Genomic DNA, 17431 nt, shown 5'->3' with positions numbered 1-17431 from the left:
GCACACATGCCTCCATGTCATGTTTAAATGCTCCAACTGTAGGAAATGACCCACTTCTGCATCACATTGGTTTTAAATATTCCGGTCTTTATTTACATAAAACAACACACTGACAATCTGGAAAAGGACACACATCTGCACGACGGGCACCTATGATGAGCATTTTAGGGCAAGAGAGAAAGTCCACGACGACAAAAGATTTCGGCGGGTGAAATCCATTTGCCTCATCTGCCTCCAGTAGACTTCAGGTCCCGCTGCGTCGTCCCGGGCTTCCAGAACTCCCGCAGCGTGGGAACATACGTGCCGTGTTTGGTCTTGTGGTAGCGCTTCACGAACAGCTGAGGGAAGAGAGTCAGAAGGACACCGACGACGGATCAAACTCAAAACGTACGTGTTTTTTGTTTTTTTTTAAGCATCGTGTTTTGGAGAATACACACCCTGCTTTTGAAGTTCTTAGTCGCCTCGTCCTCGGAGTCGGCCACGTAGTCGTTGGAGCAGACTACGAGGCCCGACGTCGCTGAGCACACAAAAGACACCACGGTTAAAAAAATTTTTTTTTAAAAGTTGTTTTTTTACGAAGCTTTGCGTTGGAGAGACCTGCTTTGTTCGATCACCTGTGTGACGGCGCTGCAGAGAGGGAGAGCTGCTCATACTTGGTAATACAGGAAGATTTCTGCCAAGAAGAAACGACAATTAAACCACAAAGTCAAGTCATCGCTTCATTAATTCAATTTTTAACAGCTGGTGAATAGCGCAGGAAATCCTTTCACTGAGCTTTTTCTATTGGGGTCTTAAGAATAACAGAAAACACTGAAATGCAGATGAATCATAAATAAGATTCTCTTCATTAGGATCTGAAATTCCAAATTAAAATTGTGATTTAAAATCACTAAGAATATCTGACAGACAGAAAAACCAAATGAAACCGGAAACTTTGCACTAAATCAGTTGTTTTATTGTATTTAGAGAGTTTAAACAACTACAATGTTTACTTCTTTTTATATACATCACTTAAATGTCTCAAGGGTTCTCTTGTTTTGTCAATGACTTCACCAAAGTACCACACAAGGACACGAGGCAGTGAAAAAGATAGAGAACAAAGTCAGAAACACGTCACGTAGTTTAGCTGGCTTCGGAAGGCGCTTGCTGGCGTGTTTTGCACCGTGTTGCCACATCTCTTACTCTTTATCCTCCAGCTCGGGGTCCAGCGGCCTTTTCGCGTAGGAGGAGTCTCCGGCGAGAGTCATTTTATCTACCTCAACTCTGGGTTGGCTCTTCAGGCAGGTGACAAAGACGGAGCAGAGGAACGGATCGTCGGGGAGGTGCAGCCTTCGGACGCCCAGTCGGGTCAAACAGCCCTCCAGGGCACGCCGCTCGCTTTCTACGGCTCCTCGGCTCCCACCGCTTCGACTCCGCTCGGTCGCGCTCGCTACATTTCTTAAACACATGCTCACGCTCTCTTCCCCGGAACTGGATATGCAGACCACCTCCTCCACCTCCTCAGATTCGCTTTCTCCTTGGTCGGGTTGCTTGCGCTTTATTCCACCTTCTGAGGCCGTTTTGAGGTGTCGCTCTCCCGCCTCCACTCGTTCTTCACCATCTTTCGTCTGTCTCTCTTTGACCCCAGTGTATTTCAAGTTCTTTTTGGGGTGCGGGTGCTCATTTGTTGCATCCGTTTTCCTCACCATAACCGGCACGTCTTCGTTGGATATGAGTCCGATAACGGGTGTGATGAATGCCGTTTTGTCTGCTCTCTGTGTGCTATTGGACTGGTCCGCTCGGGACGTTTTGGCTCCTGTTGATGGATTTGAAGGTATCCTTCCAGAGGGGGGCAGAGAAAGTGAAGCTAGGATGGAGTCTCCCATGTTCGGAGGGAGCGATGCTGTAAAAACAACAACATGTGGATAATGAGAACCATCAGTGATCTACAGTCATTGCAGCTAAGGGGGCTTAGATAAGCTCAGGAGGGCAGTAATGGAATAGTTCTACCTGCAGCCTCCAGGTGGCCCAGACAGGTTTGATGTTGAAGCAAGACCCTGAGGAGCTGCGGTTGGGTCGCCGCCCGCGCACACTCCTCCAGGACAGCGGGGGCTTCACTCAGCCACGACACCGTCTGTGGACAAACAAACAGCTTTTCATTTTCAGACGACTACCAGCTACAGTCAAAGCACTTTGCTTTTTCACATCTTTCATCCACCGCAACTACATATTATTGATTTAAATTGTTCTTGCGGGCGGAAACTTCCAACTAACAAGAGTTGTTAGTTGACTTTTTACAGAAGACTGCACTGTGTAACGGGATGAGGGAGAGACCGTAGTGGGTGAAGCATCGGGGGGGGGAAGAAGCCCCAACTACCTGAGCAAGGCTGGGAACCGGAAGTAACTGATCCAGTCGAATCAAAAACTCCCACAGGAGCTTCTCCAGCTCCTGGTCAAACTTTGGCCCGTAATCCAAAGGAAAGTCCTCCTGTCGGAAGAGAGGAGAACAAGGGTTGGCTTGTACATTTCTATGTGGCTTAGCAGAGAAATGATCACAATACACACTGATATCAGGTCTTCTGTTGTATGATTGAGGAGGGACTCACCTCGTAGAAGCGTTGTCTCTCCGTTGGATCTTTTAGCAAAATGTCAACTAGTAAATTGAAACTTTCCACTGTTTTCCGGACCTTTACGTCCCTCTTCTAGGAGCAAGAAAAGCAAAAGTTACATCTATTCCATGCTGGAGTGATAACATATGCGTTCTATAATCAAAAACTAAACATCTGAAGTTTACCCTTTGTTTCTGATCTGATCAAATATTGTGCGTTAAAGTAAAAGTGTCTGACCGCTTAGATTAATCGATACGTTCAATTCTCTAATCACTGATCACCGTGGTCGTATTGCTGTGCATTAAGCGTAAGGCGTTTTTTCTTTGGATTAAAACCAAACTAAAAACAGTTATGAGTGACAAAAAAAAAATACATTTGACGTGCTGATGAACATTAAATTAAATTTACCATTGCAGAAGCGCAGGAGGTTGACATAGCAGCAGGAGCGCACATCCTCTTCAGGTGCGGCACGATGACCTTTTCCTCCGGCCGCCTGCTGCACAGCTCCAGGATCAACTGAAAATAAAAATGCCCTCGATGTACATCTCTAAAAGGACAATAACACGATGGGACAGAATAAGGGGGAGGGGGTGTAGGGGGGGGTGTAGGAGTAACGTCGGAGGCTCACCCGTCCCCTCAGCCCCAGAGCCAGCTTGGCCTGGTGTCTCACGGTCAGCAGACCCGGGACGGTCTCGCAGGCGGAGGTCACGACTTCCTCCACCACCCCGTACTGCATCACGTCCCTCTTCTTCATCACTTTCCAGAGGGCGGCCGACACCAGGCGCACCGGCGGGGCGAGGAGCGTGAGTGCGGCGAAGGGAAGGCTGCCATCTGGGGCAGGACAAAAATAAAATACACGTCAGGCACCCAATGGCATCGCTCCACCGACACCCACCTCAACCTTAAAACGGACATGACTCAACCAAGTTTACTACGACGTTGACAAACACGGTTTCACACGCAGCACTCCAATGCTCACCGTTTTCATCGGTACTTCTTGTAGCCATACTCACTGGGTCGGAAAGTCAGTGGAGGTTTACAAGCTGACGTTAATTAAACGGTAGATTAGCAACGTGGACACATTACTCCACGAGTGAACTTCGAGCGGACAAAGAAGGAACAGTTGTCAAGGAAACGCAGCTGACAACGTGTTCGCTCCGCGCTGTGTATCATTACACCCCGTTGTTGTTGTTGTTGTTGTTGTTTAGCCCACCCGAACAAAGCTCCGCCAAAAGTTGTGGTTCTCAGCCTCCCGCCTTCCTCAGACTTTATCAATTTCCAGGGATTATTATTCGTCTGCACCGAGTGGGCGGTGCTTCACGCATTCGGAACGGAAAACATAGGCTCGGATACGAAACCCCGCTCACACGTGCCACTGTAAGATTTAAAAGAAGCGCACCCATTGCGTTTTACCGGACATGACGCAGCAGCATATCCGGCAGCCGATGGTCGCACCTGTTTTGCCATAAAACGTTACAGTTCATGGATTTTACTGGTTAATATGTTATAATAGTAAAAGAAAGTATTAGAAACTACATTTGTAGACGGAAGGAAGTGAACAATAGCAAAGTATGGAAGAATTAAAAGATAATTGTCTTTGCAAAGGCCAAAATTAGTCTATAAAAACTATTATACATCACCATTATGAGTGTAGATTTGAATAATGAGAATACATTAGAGGTATCAATGTTTCTGTAATACATATACATGAAATTACCTTATTTTAGCTGTCACACAAAAAAAATGAAATAACAAATATAAGGAATTCTTATTAAAACTGATTGAAACTAATCTTTGTAAAATGTAAAATGTCCCTATACAATCAGACCTTTCAGATTTTTTTTAAACTCTCAAATATCAATATTTGTATTAACTACCTAGCACGAGTCGGGCTGTAGAGGTAATAACTCTTGTCAGATGATGAAAGAATGTCCCAAACACACAAACACACTCATGCTCGATGACCTTCGCCCTGTGCTTTTATCTATCAGAGTCATCAACAGATTCGGGGCAAAGTCCGGCTGCTGGGTCGAACACAAATAGTCCTGACAGTATCGCTAGTTGTTAAACCAACACAACCTACCACAAAACAAGGCTGTGAGACGAGAAACCAAGACACTGACGAGGATGGACACAACATCTTCATTTATCAAGTAAGTGAACCATTGGTTTCTGCCTGTGGTTATTCTATTTATCGGCCTAATGATCCATATATCTTGGACGTTGCAAAAATAATGTAATTTCAAGCTAAATGGTATCGGACGATATGGTGTTGTCTCGTTGTTCTTGGGCCTCTAATAGCTTTCTCTGTGGCATTTCCTCAGATCCGTGACCAAGCGAGTGTGGTCTCCACCACAGCGTCCCTTCAGAGTCTGTCGTCATGACAGGGAGACCAGGAAGGGCATCACAGCCGGGACCCTGGAGGAGCTGAAAGAGAGGGTGAGGAAACAAAAAGAACAAACAGGAATAACAGAATCAGGGTAAGGCTGCTTGAACACTTACTGACTGAAACATGGTCTTGTCTCAAATCTTTGTCAGAGCCTTGATGACGTCAAATATGTGATCACATCATGACTCAAGGCCAAAGTATGAGTTAAAATGTGTAACCTGCTGAATTAAAGGGTTTCATATTCTCATCTTCACAGCTTCATATTTCTATGAGAATAAATACTGATCAAATAGGCTGATAAAAAATGCTTTTGTCGGAGTTTCTATACAACTGGGTTCCCCGCTAAAATAATGTTGTCATATACAACAGAAAAACGACGTTGTAGGATGTTGAAGCTTTGTGTAAATCCGCGCTGTAGGTGTGCCAGGCTCTGCTGCTGCCCCTGTCTGCGATGTCTCTGTCCCTGGCCTGTGAGGAGGACGGCACGGAGGTGGACTCCGACGAGTTCCTCATGACCCTGCCCGACAACACCATGCTCATGGCCCTGGAGCCTGGACAGACGTGGAGACCACAGCCGGTGTGTTCCACCAAACGTTGCCCCCTCCCGCCATGTTGTCACGCATTTCTTTCTCCTTTTGTATCTCGGCATCAGAAACACTTGACGTGCGACCGCTGTCTCTGATCCACCAGGGTGCGGTCGTGTCCAGATCCCATGAGCTCAGCAAGCCTCGCACCGGGAGAGACATCGCTCGCGTCACCTTTGACCTTTACAGGATGAGCCCGAAGGATGTTTTCGGCTCCCTGAATGTGAAGGCCACCTTTCAAGGCCTGTACTCTGTGAGCGCTAACTTTGAATGTCTGGGGCCCAAGAAAATCCTCAGGTGAGTGAGAGGGAAGATGATGTGGGTCATAAATAAAACATGATAATTAAACATGAGAGAAGATTGTTAATGCGAAAAGTACTTTTATACTATTGGGTGGTTAGGTCAAATGGTTCCCAATCTATGGTGCCCTTACCAAAGAGCCCCACAAAGTTTAATTTACTAAACAATTACTGGATTATTTCACCTCTTGTGACCTCATACGAGTGATCTAAATGACTCAATAGTAGTTTGATATGAAGTGTGACTTGCGCAGGTAGTTGTGCAGCGAACAAAACCAAACCAATGGCACTCTGTCTCCACTCGGTTTTTCAGAGAAGCCCTGCGCGTGGCCTCCGCCCTGCTGCACGCCGCCGGCCACCTGCTTATCACTTCGGCCTCCATGATCCGCCGCATCATCGAAGGCGCTGAGCTTTGGCAGCCGCAGAGGACCGAGTACACGGCCAGCTGGAACTAACAAAGCCATGAGAGAGAAAGAGAGAGGGACCTATTCATCTGAAACATCTGGTCCGATTGTGTAGTCTGGATTAGATCTTGGATAGTATTCCCTTCACAGAGCATCGCGTTGTGAAACTATGGTTTAGTCTGAATGTCCTGCCAGTTACCTTTAATGAGGCCATCTGTCATATCTGTGACAGTAAATCATGATAAGACTTATGTATATGGTAGATTTATGATGTGATATGCTTCAGGTTATAGACAGAATGTAACAGACAAAATAAATGTCTGTAACAGCAGAGGAATTGTAAATCTTTATAACATGAAAATGTGCGTCATAGGTTGACATTTGTGCAATATATACATAATGCTCGAATATACTTGAGTTGTGCTTTATTTTTGTTTATTTGGTGAAGATCACCTACAGATGATCCTACACTTCAAGAAAAAACAGTTGAACAACATATTTGGCACGGTTCTATCAAACACCCGCCTTTAAGTTTAAAACATCAACACGAAAATGTAAAAGTCTCGAGACGCGTTGCCGTCACTCCCTTTCAGTTTGCATCAAGTCCGCGAGCCGTTGCATCGTTTTCTCCTTTGGGTACACCGGCGTGCTCTCCTCCTCCCACGAGCTGCAGCTCCCGCCTCCCTCGAGCCTCGTCCTCCAGGCGCCTCGTCCTCCATCGCCGCCTCCTCCTCCATCGCCGCCGCCTCCTCCATCGCCGCCTCCTCCTGCATCGCCGCCGCCGCCTCCTCCTGCATCGCCACCGCCTCGTCCTCCATCGCCACCTCCTCCTCCAACGCCGCCTCCTCCTCCATCGCCGCTTCCTCCTCTAACGCCGCCTCCTCCATCTTCTATGTCGGCCCCTCGGGACTGCACCTTCTCCAGCGACCTCATGTTCTGCTGGTCCCTGATGGTGGCCAGCGCCCGGGCGTACTGCTCGTCGCTCAGCCAGCGCGGGTGGAATTTCTTGATGTAGTAGCGCATGTCGCCGAACCACTGGACCAACACGTAGCGCGGCATGTCGATCGCCTCCGACAGCCGGCTGTAGTCCTCCACGTTGGGATACTGGCACTGCGAGAACGCCGCCTGCATCATCTTCAGCTGGGCCCGCGACTTCGTCCTGAAGCGGACATGGGCGGGAGCCGCGCGTCCGTCCCTGTCGAGGTCGGTCTGCGTTTCCATTTCCAGTTTCAGCGGGCCTCGGTGGACGCAAGTGACGGGAGGCACGTGGAAGGCCGGAGTTTGAGGGCTCGAATCCAGCAGGTCATTGGGCCCCTGGAGGCTGTGGCGGGAAGGCCACCCCTGGACGGGCGCTAATGTTTGGTTTGATTTTGCCTCCTTCTTTTTGGCGAAATGTGTTGTCTCATCAGCTCCTTCGATTCTTGTTTCTTCCCCCTCTGCTCTCTCCCCAACGCCTTCTCCCTCGTGCTTCACGCTCTTCTTTCCCATGTTGTTGGTCACAGTCATTCTCTTGCGCTTCTTTGGGTTATTCCGTTTGTCTCCTTCTTTTCTGTCCTTGGGTTTCTCCGCCGGTTGCTCCAGCTTCATGTCCAATCTCTCCGTTGCTCGCCCGTTTTCTTCCACCATCCGTCCATCACTCCGTTCCTCCGGAACCTTTCCTCCGTGCTCTGTCCCCTCTCCGTTTTGCACTTCGTCCTTACCCAGACCTGACGTTAACTCCTTACGGACATTGGGGATGTCTTCGGCGTCCCAGCTGATGCCGTAGCGGAGCCTCTGTGCTATGAACCACACCTTCACCTGGTCCGGGTGCAGAGAGCAGTGCTGTGCCAGTTCGGCGGTCCGTTTCTGTGTCAGGTACGGAAACTGGTCGAAGGCCTCGTTCAGCTTGGCCTCACCATCCAGCTGCAGGTTTATCTGGTTCGAGGGAACCCAAATGAGCTTCTGGCTGTCAGAGACCAGGGGGAGACACACCACACTGCACTGGTTCCCACTGAAGGCAGCGTTCGCTTCTGATAAAGTCTTTCCAGGAGCGTTGGGTGTGTCCTGTCCGAGACGGGGGAGTCCTCCATCTGCTTTTTGACTCATCTTTCATATGGGTTGGGATGACCCCTGGAAATAGCAGACAAGCATAATAAAAACAAAGAAATAAGAAAGGAAATACCTGATAAAAACTGAAAGGTTTGCCATTTTTATAGGAGTTACAGCAAATACTGAGAAGATATACATTTACTACAAGTCACACATTTTTCTATGATGGCAGATATCCCCTAAATATTTCTGGTGGTATTTGGTGAATGTGAGCTACCATGCAAACGAGTGAAGATGACTTAATGCAAAAGTCGATTTAAGCTTAAAATAGACAAATCTATCAATTCCCAGGTGAACTTCCAATATACAATAAAAGTGACTTATTATCTACTTTAACCCAAGAGTATATAAGCAAAAACACATGTTTAATCGAGTGTTATTGTGTTTGTTATTCATCATTGTTATCCATACTCAGATCCGTCATTAAAGTTGTCTAATTTCAAAAGGTTACACATTATAAGCAAAATACCCTCAAATGAACTACAATAAAAGTATTAATTTGGTGAATCAATCATTTCAAAGTTTTAGTTTAATATTTAATGTAGCCTACCATATTTGTTCATCCACCAGGGGTTTTGGATCCAGAGTTAACAATGAAGCAGAACTGAAATCCAGAAGGATAAAACACCTAGTGGAGGTATTAAAAAATAGGACGTTTCTCCAGAGAAGAGAAGTAACGTTGAAAGTCACGCTGCACATCGGAGGGCTGTCCGATGTATTCACAAACTATGACGGTTTAATTAACTAAATAGTTGATAAAATACCATAAATGAATAACTGTAACCCGTGATTGGGGTAAAACATTTATAACAAGTGAGTTTAGAATATCACGCGCAGACGTTACCGGTCATCGATTCCGATGATTGATCGGCTTGTTTGTTAGCATTAGCCGCATCGCTAGCTAGTTAGCTTGCCTGCGTTAGCTTGTTGACAACCCAATGCTAACGCTAGCTGTTATGATGCGGAACATTGAGCTACTTTGGATTCAGGTTTAAAGGCCATGGCGGCGCCAAGAAGACATTGATAAGATCATTAAAGTCACATAACGAGGGGTTTTGGTTCACAACGTACCTTTCGGAGCAGAAAGAAGTCTCGTCTGACAGTTTACTAGTCACGTAAATACAGATTATTTAATCAGTGCGCGTTGGTATCAATTAGGAGAACCTGCTGCATCGATCCTGCAGACGCGGATAAATCACCATCGTCAAGGTTATGTTCATCTATGCATTGACAATGTTTGACAGTGAGATGCTTTCCCCTCTTTTTGTTCATTTCAAATGCTGTTAAAATGAGTTAAAATGTATTATAAAATATATTTAAACGAGATATGGTTAAACCCTGCAGATGTTTCTCGACCTGGTTTTATTGAAATACAGATTTGTTTTTGACGATAATCCATTGATGCATTTAGTTGGATACAAATATTTAGTGGTGCTCATTTAAGTTTTTTTTTAATCAAAACCCAATCTGAAGATAATGCTGTGAACTTCTCAGAGAGTGGGTGCTCCATTGTTGTGTTTTAAAAAGTTATAAAATAAATTCCACTCCCATGGGTGTGCAATCAAAGGAATATGACTCCTGGAGTCCAAAGATCATGTTCCAACCCTTGAACTTCTGCTTTAGCACAAGTAAAATTGACGTGCGGCGCATTCGGACCGGAGACTGAGAGATCCGAAACAGGTGAACCACTAAATTCAGCAAAATCTTACTTCATTTTCCGTTTTCTGCCTATACGGGCCACAGGATCATTCGGACAACACTGATTTTTCAAGAAAAATCCAATCAGGACTTCCTGCCTCTGAAAATATGTCTGACAAGAACATACCAGAGGACCCGCGAGTCATCCTGTGCGACATGTGCACTGGGGAGGACAGGAAGCCGGCACGGAAGACCTGCATGAAGTGTGAGATCTCCATGTGCGTCCAGCACCTCCAGGCCCACCTGACAACGCCTGTGTTACTGCAGACGCACCCTCTGACCGAGCCGATGGCTTTGTGTGGGTCCACTAAATGCCCCCAACACGGCAAACTCCTGGAGTACTACTGCTTGGATGACCTGACCTGTGTGTGCGTTTCCTGCGCCATTGAGGACCGGCACCGCGTACACAACATGAAGACCTTCTCCACGGCCCACAGAGAGCTCAAGGAGAAGCTTGACGCCGAGCAGCGGGCCTTACAGACGGAGGAAAACCTGAGTCTGGAAAAGTGGAAAAAGAGTGAGAGAGAGAAGGTTGTTCGGTCCGGCGTGCGTCTCATGGAGGCCGTGACGCTCCTGCGAGATGCCGCCCTGACGGCTGTCCAGAGTTCAGTGTCTGCTCGCACGCAGTTGATCAAAACCAGCAAGAGCAGCATGCAGGCAGCCCAGAAGGAGGAGGACACCTTCAGATTCCTGCAGATGTATTCCCAGGTGTTCCACGACGTGGAGAAGGCCAAGGCCGTGGACCTGAGGAGGGGCTTGGAGCCCGGCAGTGAGCGGGACAAACTGCTCCAGGAGATGAGACAGAACGGGGAAAAAATGCTAAAGCAAGCGGGCGACTTTTGGGGCTCGCTGTTGACTCTGGTTAATCCAGAGGACCAGCAAGAGCTCCCTGCCGCTTGGTCGGACCTGACCTTTCACCCACAGACTTTGGCCACCGGCATGTCACTGTCCAAAGACAAAAGGAAGGTTTTCCACGCTAGTTGGTTGGGGCAGTGTTCTGCCACTCTTCTAATCCGCAGCACCCGGGCGGCTCCTGAACCTCAAAGTTGGATGGTCAGTCTTTCCCGAGACTCTGACTGGACCGTCGGCTTGTGTGACAAAGAGCAAATGAATAACATTAGGTTGGGACCTGTCTACGGTCTGTGCTGTGAAGGTAACCAGCTGAGTTCTCTCACCACCGCGTGGGAAGAGTATGATGACCGTCCACTGGGCACATCACACAGGGTTTCCTCTACGCCGATCACACATCAGGGGAACCACGGAGCTGAGGTCGCACCACGACCCGAGGTGGTGGAGGTGGTTCAGGACTTTGGGTCTTCCTCGCTGTCCTTCTTCAGCAGAAGCGGACGGTGCCAGAGGGACAAAAAAATCACAATTAAGATGGACCCCAAGAAACAGAACCTGGCCCCCTTTGTTCAGATAACAAAGAAAAAGGCCCCAATTTCCCACAAGGAGACTATGCTAAACCCTTTTCAGCCCCCCTCTGTGGCGTTCACTGGAGGCATTTTGATCCCCGACCCTCGCGCTGGTGGAGCAATTAATGATGATGTTCGGACCACAGAGGTGGTTTGTGAACTTCACTAACGGGTGGAACACTGCTGATCATTGCTCACCATTAGACAAATCAAAGAAGTACATGGCAGGAATTATCTTCAATGTTAACGTCTATTTAACGTCTATGACAATTCATTAAGTAGTTTTTCGAACAAAGAAATCAGTAATAAACCAATGATGTGATTTTTAGTTGACAAAAGGAACCTTGTGTACTTAAATGCAATCCTTTATCCTTCTTTTGATTGAAGAGATGTAAATTGATTCTGTGTGTTTGTCTCCATCTGCTGGTGTTGACGTGAGTTTACTCACACTGTAAATGATCCGATCAATAATAAAGCTGGAACAATTGTAGAATGTTTGTTTTTTATTGACCTTTTTAAACAAATGAATTTAAAAGCTGTAAGAAAAATGAAATCAAGGAGTTCGTGGCAGAAAAATAAAGACTGTGTGTGAAGTGAGACCAGTGCTCATCGTTCAAAGCCTCCAAGGAACAACCGCTTAATTTAAAGGAATATGAAGAATCATAAATTAATTTAAATGCACACATTGTTGACATTAAGCCCACACAAACTTTGGTCCTGAACTGGAGCAGCTGGAACCAGAGAAGAGGATATTTCTTGCTGTGTTCTCTAGTGCTGCACTCGGTACATCCTGGTCCGTATATATAAATCTCAAAATATAATTTGCCTACTTTGTAGTTCCATAACATATGTATGAAATGATAAAATAAACTAAATATTAGACATTCAAGTGCAAGAATGTAAAAAGCGATGGAATTGTTGAATTTCTAAATAGATTCATTTTATATTTAAGACATTAGTGTTTTTTGTATATGTGCGTTTGGCGCTGGCTTACAGCAGAATCTCAGCGGGGGGCATAAAGCCCTGTCGTGGTTACTGTTGATAGGAAGCGGCAGATGTGCATACAAGTGGAAAAGAACAACATGCAAAGAGACAAACTAGTTTAGCTCTTTGCTATCCAGGAACACTCCTTGAAAAAGAAAAAAAAGTCTCAAGTTCCAAAACATATGTCTGGGAAGTCAAAACCCATCAAATGAAATTGCATCAGACCATAACTGTAAATAGTAAAAGTAGCTTAAAGCATTAATATTAATATGCAAAGTAGCTTAAAGCATTAATATGCACGTCTGTTCCCTCCTCCGTGTGCGGCGTCCCGCGGTCAGACGGGCCGTGTTGTCGACACGTCGCTGCATCCGAAGGACTTTCAGCCGTCGTTGCCGAAGACGGTGTTGAGCTGCTGGGTGACCCTGATGAAGGTGGTCCTGCGGCTCAGCTCCTTCAGTTTGCCCGCACCGACGTAGGTGCAGGAGGAGCGGACCCCGCCCAGGACGTCTCGTATCGTCCCCTCCACCGGGCCTTTGTAAGGGACCTCCACTGTCTTCCCCTCCGAAGCTCTGGTGGCGGGAAAAAGAAGAAGAAAAAAACCCACTTTGATTATCCTCTCAGACACTGTTTACTGCGTACAGCCCGATCACCCATCTAACCCCCCCAAATCCGTGGGGGGCGGGGCTCTGACCTGTAGTCGGCCACGCCCCCTGCGTGCTTCTGCATCGCCGTGTCGGAGCTCATGCCGTAGAACAGCTTGTACTTCTTGCCGCCCTTCTCGATGACCTCCCCCCCGCTTTCCGAGTGGCCGGCCAACATGCCGCCCAGCATCACGAAGTCCGCGCCGGCGCCGAAGGCCTTGGAGACGTCTCCCGGGCAGGTGCACCCCCCGTCCTGCGGGAGACCAGCCCATCGTTAGGAATCCTGATTTAAGATCACCGGGTGACCAGAGGGGAGAGTGACTCACGGAGATGATGTGGCCCCCCAGGCCGTGGGCCGCGTCGGCACACTCGATCACGGCGCTGAGCTGCGGGTACCCCACCCCCGTCTTCTTGCGGGTGGTGCACACAGAGCCTGTAGAGGAAGACACAGGGGGCAGGAGATGACTTTCTTTCTCCTTTAGGAAAGTTCCTCATAGTAACTTTAATATAAACACACGTAGACATAGAGAAATGTCCCTCAGTTTCACCTGGTCCGATGCCTACTTTGATGATGTCGGCGCCAGCCAGAATCAGCTCCTCCACCATCTCGCCTGTCACCACGTTTCCTGCCTGAGCCCAAATCAGAATGATCATTAATGCGAACATTCACTTTCCAGCCCGTCGCGCTGCAGTTCGGAGGCAGACGTCCACTGACCATTATAGTGTGCGAGCGGAACTTCTCCCTCACGTCTTTGACGAAGTGGACAAAGTGCTCGGAGTAGCCGTTGGCCACGTCCACGCAGATGTACTGCAGCTGTGGCACCGCCCCCACGATGGCTGAAATCCGGTCAAAGTCGCCTTCCCCGGTCCCTGTGCTGACCGCTACATTCTGAGGGACAAACGGACAAGAGGACACCTGCGTTACAACAAATAGGACCTGGCGTAGAGGTGGTATAATAATAAACACTGTAAGTACCTTCAGGCAGTCGGGATTCTTTTTCGCAAACTCCACCCAGTCATCCACGGAGTAGTGTTTGTGAACCGTGGTGAAGAGAGTGAACTAGTGTCGGGGGGGGGGAAGATACATAGCATTTAAATAAATTGTGACCCAGTGTTCTCTTTGTTAGATACAGACACATCCCCCGTGATGCACCGTTTACTTTGTGCAAAGCCAGCGCCATCTCAAAGGTCCCCACGGTGTCCATGTTGGCAGCGATGATGGGGATCCCTTTGTACGTGCCCTTGGAGTTCCTGAAAGTGTAGCTCCTCATTAGGTCCACCTGGGGAAAGGTGAGACAAATGGGACTTTGGTGGATTTGTCCTATTCACTTGAGCAGTGATTCACAGCTGGCTGCTCTCTCCATCTTTAATGGCGGCAGGCGTTGTGTGGGAGAGAGAGAGAGAGAGAGACCCTCAGCTGGTTCACACACCTCGCTCCTTGACTTGAGGGTGCTTCGCTTTGGACGGAGGAGCACATCCTTGAAGTCCAGCTTGATGTCATTCTCAATGCGAGGCATTTTGGGAGCCTGGAATCTGAAAGAGAGTGAGATCGGATTTTAGTAGAAAACGCACATTCCTTGATAACAAACTGTCAAATATGGACATCAAATGGCATTATCTGATTCCAAACCGGTCCAAAACGGTAATAACTACTTGGTGGACACGTAATAAGGCCATTTATTATGCTCGCTCGCTCATTAGCTAGCTAACGGGTCCATAGTCGTTCATAACGCCATTCGCACTGAACCACGGTCCCGATGTCAAACTACGAGGTTATGGTGTCAACCGACTTGATTGACGTTACAGATGTTAGCATTACAAACAGTTGTCTCGGCACAGATGATGTATTAGTTAACGCAGGGGTTGTTCTTTTGGATAAATACGTGAAAATATATTTACCGCTACCTACAGGAAAGTCACGTTGATTTAGTCCGAGCCGCTAGTTTCGTCATCCACGGAGCCCGGGAAGCTTTAGGAGGACGGACATCGGTGGTCAGCTAGCTTGTATCTACAAGCACAAACTACAGATGTCAGACTCGCTTTACGTCACGGCGCAAATGTTGTCCGTAGACAAATATATATGGAAATATAGTTTATTTTGTGGACGCTAATTAAAGATGTGTTTGGGGAAATTATGGCCTTCTTTGACGGTAAATGAAGCAAGTGCAAAGTCTGAAAAGGCCCGGAACCAAGTCGAAGCGGAACTGGTATCATGCACACAAGTGCAGCCGGAAGCGCTGCGACACACAGGAAGGGAATGCAACGTTATATCAAGTTTACTCACAGAGCTCTCGTATGATTATTATCATTATCGTACAATACAGATATAGTCATACTTTCCGCTCCGCTTGATTTGATAAAGACCAGGCAACAAAGATGCTTATTAAAGTAAAGGTGAGGCCCAGCGAGTGTAACGTTAACGTTATTCCGTTTTAACCATGAACCCAACGAGAAACGTCTTAATGGTTCTTACTTCTTTTTGTTATTTCAGACGCTCACGGGCAAAGAGATCGAGATCGACATTGAGCCCACAGACAAGGTACACAACGTTGATGGTCTTTTATTCTCCCCGTATGCCGGAGATTACCCTCGTTATTCAGTGTGTGTTCACGTTTTACATTGATCTCGATCCAGGTGGAGCGGATTAAAGAAAGGGTGGAGGAGAAAGAAGGGATCCCTCCACAGCAGCAGAGGTTGATCTACAGTGGAAAACAGATGTAAGAATCAGCTTTAGATGTTCTGGATTCTTTGATGTTGGCAACATTTGTTGATCACTGCTAACTAACTTAACAACGCAGTGATTCTTCACAAGTACTCTGTGTATCTAAAGCCCGCTGAATCACTGGTGGTTTGTTTTAGGTCCCACATATTGTAGTCCTAAACAAATGCACCGTTTTCAATGTGGGGGTGTTTCTGCTGTCTGACGTCTTCTGCCTTCCGTCCCTTTTGCCCCCTCCAGGAACGATGAGAAAACTGCAGCGGACTATAAGATCCAGGGAGGCTCCGTTCTCCATCTGGTACTCGCTCTGCGAGGAGGACGGCTGCTCCTCCCTCCGGGAACCCGGCGCTCAAAGACTGCGTTGTAGCCGGGTACACCGGGGGACACTCAGCAATGTGTTGTGCTGTCAGTATCCCAGGCAACACGGAGCCCTTTGTAGAATGAGTCAGAGCAGGTGCTGCAACACGATTCCCCCCCAAATGTCACATTGTCACGGCGAGACGTACACGTGGAGGCGCCCCTGGCAGGGAAGGCAAAGTTACTTTAAGAATAACACAAAGGTCCGGCCAAAGATTTAGAAACGAGAGCTAATTTGACTGCCACAGAAAAAAAGGAGTACAGGTTGTTCTCTGACTCTTTCTGTGGCTCCGCCTGCATTCGTTCCAAAAAAAACGGAGATAATCGTAACTTAAAGAAGATTCAGGGGAAAGCCATCCTTGGATTCATCTTTGCATTCAGAGTGTGACACAAACTACCCCCCGTTTCTGCTTCAGCCGTGTTTTATTCAGTTTTCTGCAGGTTGCCCCAAGTCACTAGGTATTATCATCGGAGGCCACAGGGTTTGTCCGCATAGTAAAGGGGGGGGATTTTATCTCGCCAAGCGCCCATTTGTGAGAGATGTGGGAAAACTATGAATGAAGGACAAGTCAGTTTGCTTTTAGTGGGAAGCAAACCTCCCATCACTGATTCCTAATACGGAGAGTTTGCTTTACACCTGGTTGATGAACACACTGTCAATTCAGTTGGATAATGTTCAACATAGTGATACTCGTATGAATTTGATTTGTAAAGTGCAATTTGTTGATTTTTGCTGATTGTACATTTTATTTTTACAAAAAGACAAGGACTGTAGTTTACATGGATGTTGTTAGGTCTGTTTGTGTGTTTAGAGAAGCCACATTAGTTTTGGGATTGCTGTGTCAGCACTGTGTACCTCCCCAGTGTGTACAGGATGGTGTGAAATACATTTATGTTGATGACTTCCATTCACCACTCGGTGTCATAAATTCATTTTTCAAAACAGCTGAACAGAAGTCCGGTGAAAATTCTTACATTTTTTATTGAGATCACACACACGCCGCCTGATGCATTTACATTTGTACCTAAAAAAACAATGATTTAAAAATAAGATGTTTACCTGGCAAGGATTTATAGTAAGCCGCTGTCTCGCTTTGAGAAAAACTACTTTGATTATCAGAATATATGCTTGTTAAAACATAGAAAACGTCATACTTCGACCGTATCGAAGGCCTTTTTGGGTCTGAATTACAGCAAGAAGTTGCAGCTCGTTGGGGAACGTTGAGCAGCAACACAATCGGCACAGTTCAACCGTCTGTAGAGTT

General features: G+C 47.1%; 6 protein-coding genes across 11 annotated transcripts; 3 read left to right on the top strand and 3 right to left on the bottom strand.

Annotated features, from left to right (window-relative positions):
• Positions 1 to 66: 66 nt before the first annotated feature.
• Positions 67 to 3962, bottom strand: tinf2 (TERF1 (TRF1)-interacting nuclear factor 2). Of its 2 annotated transcripts, none has more exons than XR_013468156.1 (10): positions 3568 to 3962; positions 3217 to 3419; positions 2997 to 3104; positions 2586 to 2681; positions 2357 to 2467; positions 1990 to 2113; positions 1183 to 1882; positions 598 to 673; positions 438 to 517; positions 67 to 338 (listed from the first exon to the last, which is right to left on the bottom strand). XR_013468156.1 is itself a non-coding variant. In XM_078105623.1 (10 exons), exons 1-10 carry the CDS (start codon positions 3593 to 3595, stop codon positions 225 to 227), a joined length of 1623 nt encoding a protein of 540 aa, XP_077961749.1. In that variant the 5' UTR covers positions 3596 to 3962; the 3' UTR covers positions 67 to 224. The 2 variants fall into 2 exon arrangements, 1 of the variants encoding a protein (XP_077961749.1); XM_078105623.1 differs by having other exon boundaries at positions 615 to 673.
• Positions 3963 to 4510: 548 nt separating this feature from the next.
• Positions 4511 to 6676, top strand: cideb (cell death inducing DFFA like effector b). Its single transcript, XM_040181192.2, has 5 exons — positions 4511 to 4741; positions 4913 to 5027; positions 5396 to 5554; positions 5668 to 5858; positions 6174 to 6676. The coding sequence occupies exons 1-5, from the start codon at positions 4716 to 4718 to the stop codon at positions 6313 to 6315; spliced, it is 633 nt and encodes a 210-aa protein (XP_040037126.2). The 5' UTR covers positions 4511 to 4715; the 3' UTR covers positions 6316 to 6676.
• homezb (homeobox and leucine zipper encoding b) lies at positions 6673 to 9564 on the bottom strand. 2 transcript variants are annotated; one of them, XM_078105625.1, is made up of 2 exons: positions 9424 to 9564; positions 6673 to 8373 (listed from the first exon to the last, which is right to left on the bottom strand). In XM_078105625.1, the coding sequence occupies exon 2, from the start codon at positions 8347 to 8349 to the stop codon at positions 6844 to 6846; it is 1506 nt and encodes a 501-aa protein (XP_077961751.1). In that variant the 5' UTR covers positions 8350 to 8373; positions 9424 to 9564; the 3' UTR covers positions 6673 to 6843. The 2 variants fall into 2 exon arrangements, with proteins under 2 accessions (XP_077961751.1, XP_077961752.1); XM_078105626.1 differs by lacking the exon at positions 9424 to 9564 and adding an exon at positions 8903 to 9313.
• A 23-nt stretch (positions 9565 to 9587) lies between these two features.
• Positions 9588 to 11955, top strand: LOC144410227 (uncharacterized). The gene has a single exon (XM_078105627.1). It carries the CDS (start codon positions 10159 to 10161, stop codon positions 11632 to 11634), a length of 1476 nt encoding a protein of 491 aa, XP_077961753.1. The 5' UTR covers positions 9588 to 10158; the 3' UTR covers positions 11635 to 11955.
• gmpr2 (guanosine monophosphate reductase 2) lies at positions 11954 to 15285 on the bottom strand. 4 transcript variants are annotated; one of them, XR_013468157.1, is made up of 10 exons: positions 15000 to 15274; positions 14521 to 14623; positions 14251 to 14370; positions 14067 to 14150; positions 13806 to 13979; positions 13639 to 13720; positions 13417 to 13523; positions 13141 to 13343; positions 12746 to 13018; positions 12573 to 12714 (listed from the first exon to the last, which is right to left on the bottom strand). XR_013468157.1 is itself a non-coding variant. In XM_040181189.2 (9 exons), the coding sequence occupies exons 2-9, from the start codon at positions 14605 to 14607 to the stop codon at positions 12829 to 12831; spliced, it is 1047 nt and encodes a 348-aa protein (XP_040037123.2). In that variant the 5' UTR covers positions 14608 to 14623; positions 15000 to 15285; the 3' UTR covers positions 11954 to 12828. The 4 variants fall into 4 exon arrangements, 3 of the variants coding, with proteins under 3 accessions (XP_040037123.2, XP_040037124.2, XP_040037125.2); XM_040181189.2 differs by having other exon boundaries at positions 11954 to 13018; positions 15000 to 15285; XM_040181190.2 differs by having other exon boundaries at positions 11954 to 13018; positions 14990 to 15128.
• On the top strand, positions 15271 to 17111 carry nedd8 (NEDD8 ubiquitin like modifier). Its single transcript, XM_040181193.2, has 4 exons — positions 15271 to 15484; positions 15582 to 15629; positions 15725 to 15807; positions 16050 to 17111. The coding sequence occupies exons 1-4, from the start codon at positions 15467 to 15469 to the stop codon at positions 16174 to 16176; spliced, it is 276 nt and encodes a 91-aa protein (XP_040037127.1). The 5' UTR covers positions 15271 to 15466; the 3' UTR covers positions 16177 to 17111.
• Positions 17112 to 17431: the final 320 nt, after the last annotated feature.

This window comes from Gasterosteus aculeatus, chromosome 7 (assembly GCF_964276395.1).
Source record: "Gasterosteus aculeatus chromosome 7, fGasAcu3.hap1.1, whole genome shotgun sequence".
Classification (NCBI taxonomy): domain Eukaryota; kingdom Metazoa; phylum Chordata; class Actinopteri; order Perciformes; family Gasterosteidae; genus Gasterosteus; species Gasterosteus aculeatus.
The sequence above is the reverse complement of the archived record's forward strand: the minus strand, read 5'-3'. Positions and strand labels throughout refer to the sequence as shown.

Excerpts from the sequence above, each read along its gene's own strand:
- tinf2 (XM_078105623.1), bottom strand. The coding sequence starts at position 3,595 with ATGGCTACAAGAAGTACCGATGAAAACG. Across the intron at positions 518-614 it reads TCTGCAGCGCCGTCACACAG|CGACGTCGGGCCTCGTAGTC; the intron begins GTGATCGAACAA and ends TTGTGTGCTCAG. Across the intron at positions 339-437 it reads CTAAGAACTTCAAAAGCAGG|CTGTTCGTGAAGCGCTACCA; the intron begins GTGTGTATTCTC and ends CTCTTCCCTCAG.
- homezb (XM_078105625.1), bottom strand. The coding sequence starts at position 8,349 with ATGAGTCAAAAAGCAGATGGAGGACTCCCCCGTCTCGGACAGGACACA.
- nedd8 (XM_040181193.2), top strand. Across the intron at positions 15,630-15,724 it reads ACATTGAGCCCACAGACAAG|GTGGAGCGGATTAAAGAAAG; the intron begins GTACACAACGTT and ends ATCTCGATCCAG. Across the intron at positions 15,808-16,049 it reads ATCTACAGTGGAAAACAGAT|GAACGATGAGAAAACTGCAG; the intron begins GTAAGAATCAGC and ends TGCCCCCTCCAG.
- LOC144410227 (XM_078105627.1), top strand. The coding sequence starts at position 10,159 with ATGTCTGACAAGAACATACCAGAGGACCCGCGAGTCATCCTGTGCGAC.
- gmpr2 (XM_040181189.2), bottom strand. The coding sequence starts at position 14,607 with ATGCCTCGCATTGAGAATGACATCAAGCTGGACTTCAAGGATGTGCTC. Across the intron at positions 13,980-14,066 it reads AGAATCCCGACTGCCTGAAG|AATGTAGCGGTCAGCACAGG; the intron begins GTACTTACAGTG and ends TTTGTCCCTCAG. Across the intron at positions 13,721-13,805 it reads TCCGCTCGCACACTATAATG|GCAGGAAACGTGGTGACAGG; the intron begins GTCAGTGGACGT and ends ATTTGGGCTCAG.
- cideb (XM_040181192.2), top strand. The coding sequence starts at position 4,716 with ATGGACACAACATCTTCATTTATCAA. Across the intron at positions 5,555-5,667 it reads AGACGTGGAGACCACAGCCG|GGTGCGGTCGTGTCCAGATC; the intron begins GTGTGTTCCACC and ends CTGATCCACCAG. Across the intron at positions 5,859-6,173 it reads GGGCCCAAGAAAATCCTCAG|AGAAGCCCTGCGCGTGGCCT; the intron begins GTGAGTGAGAGG and ends TCGGTTTTTCAG.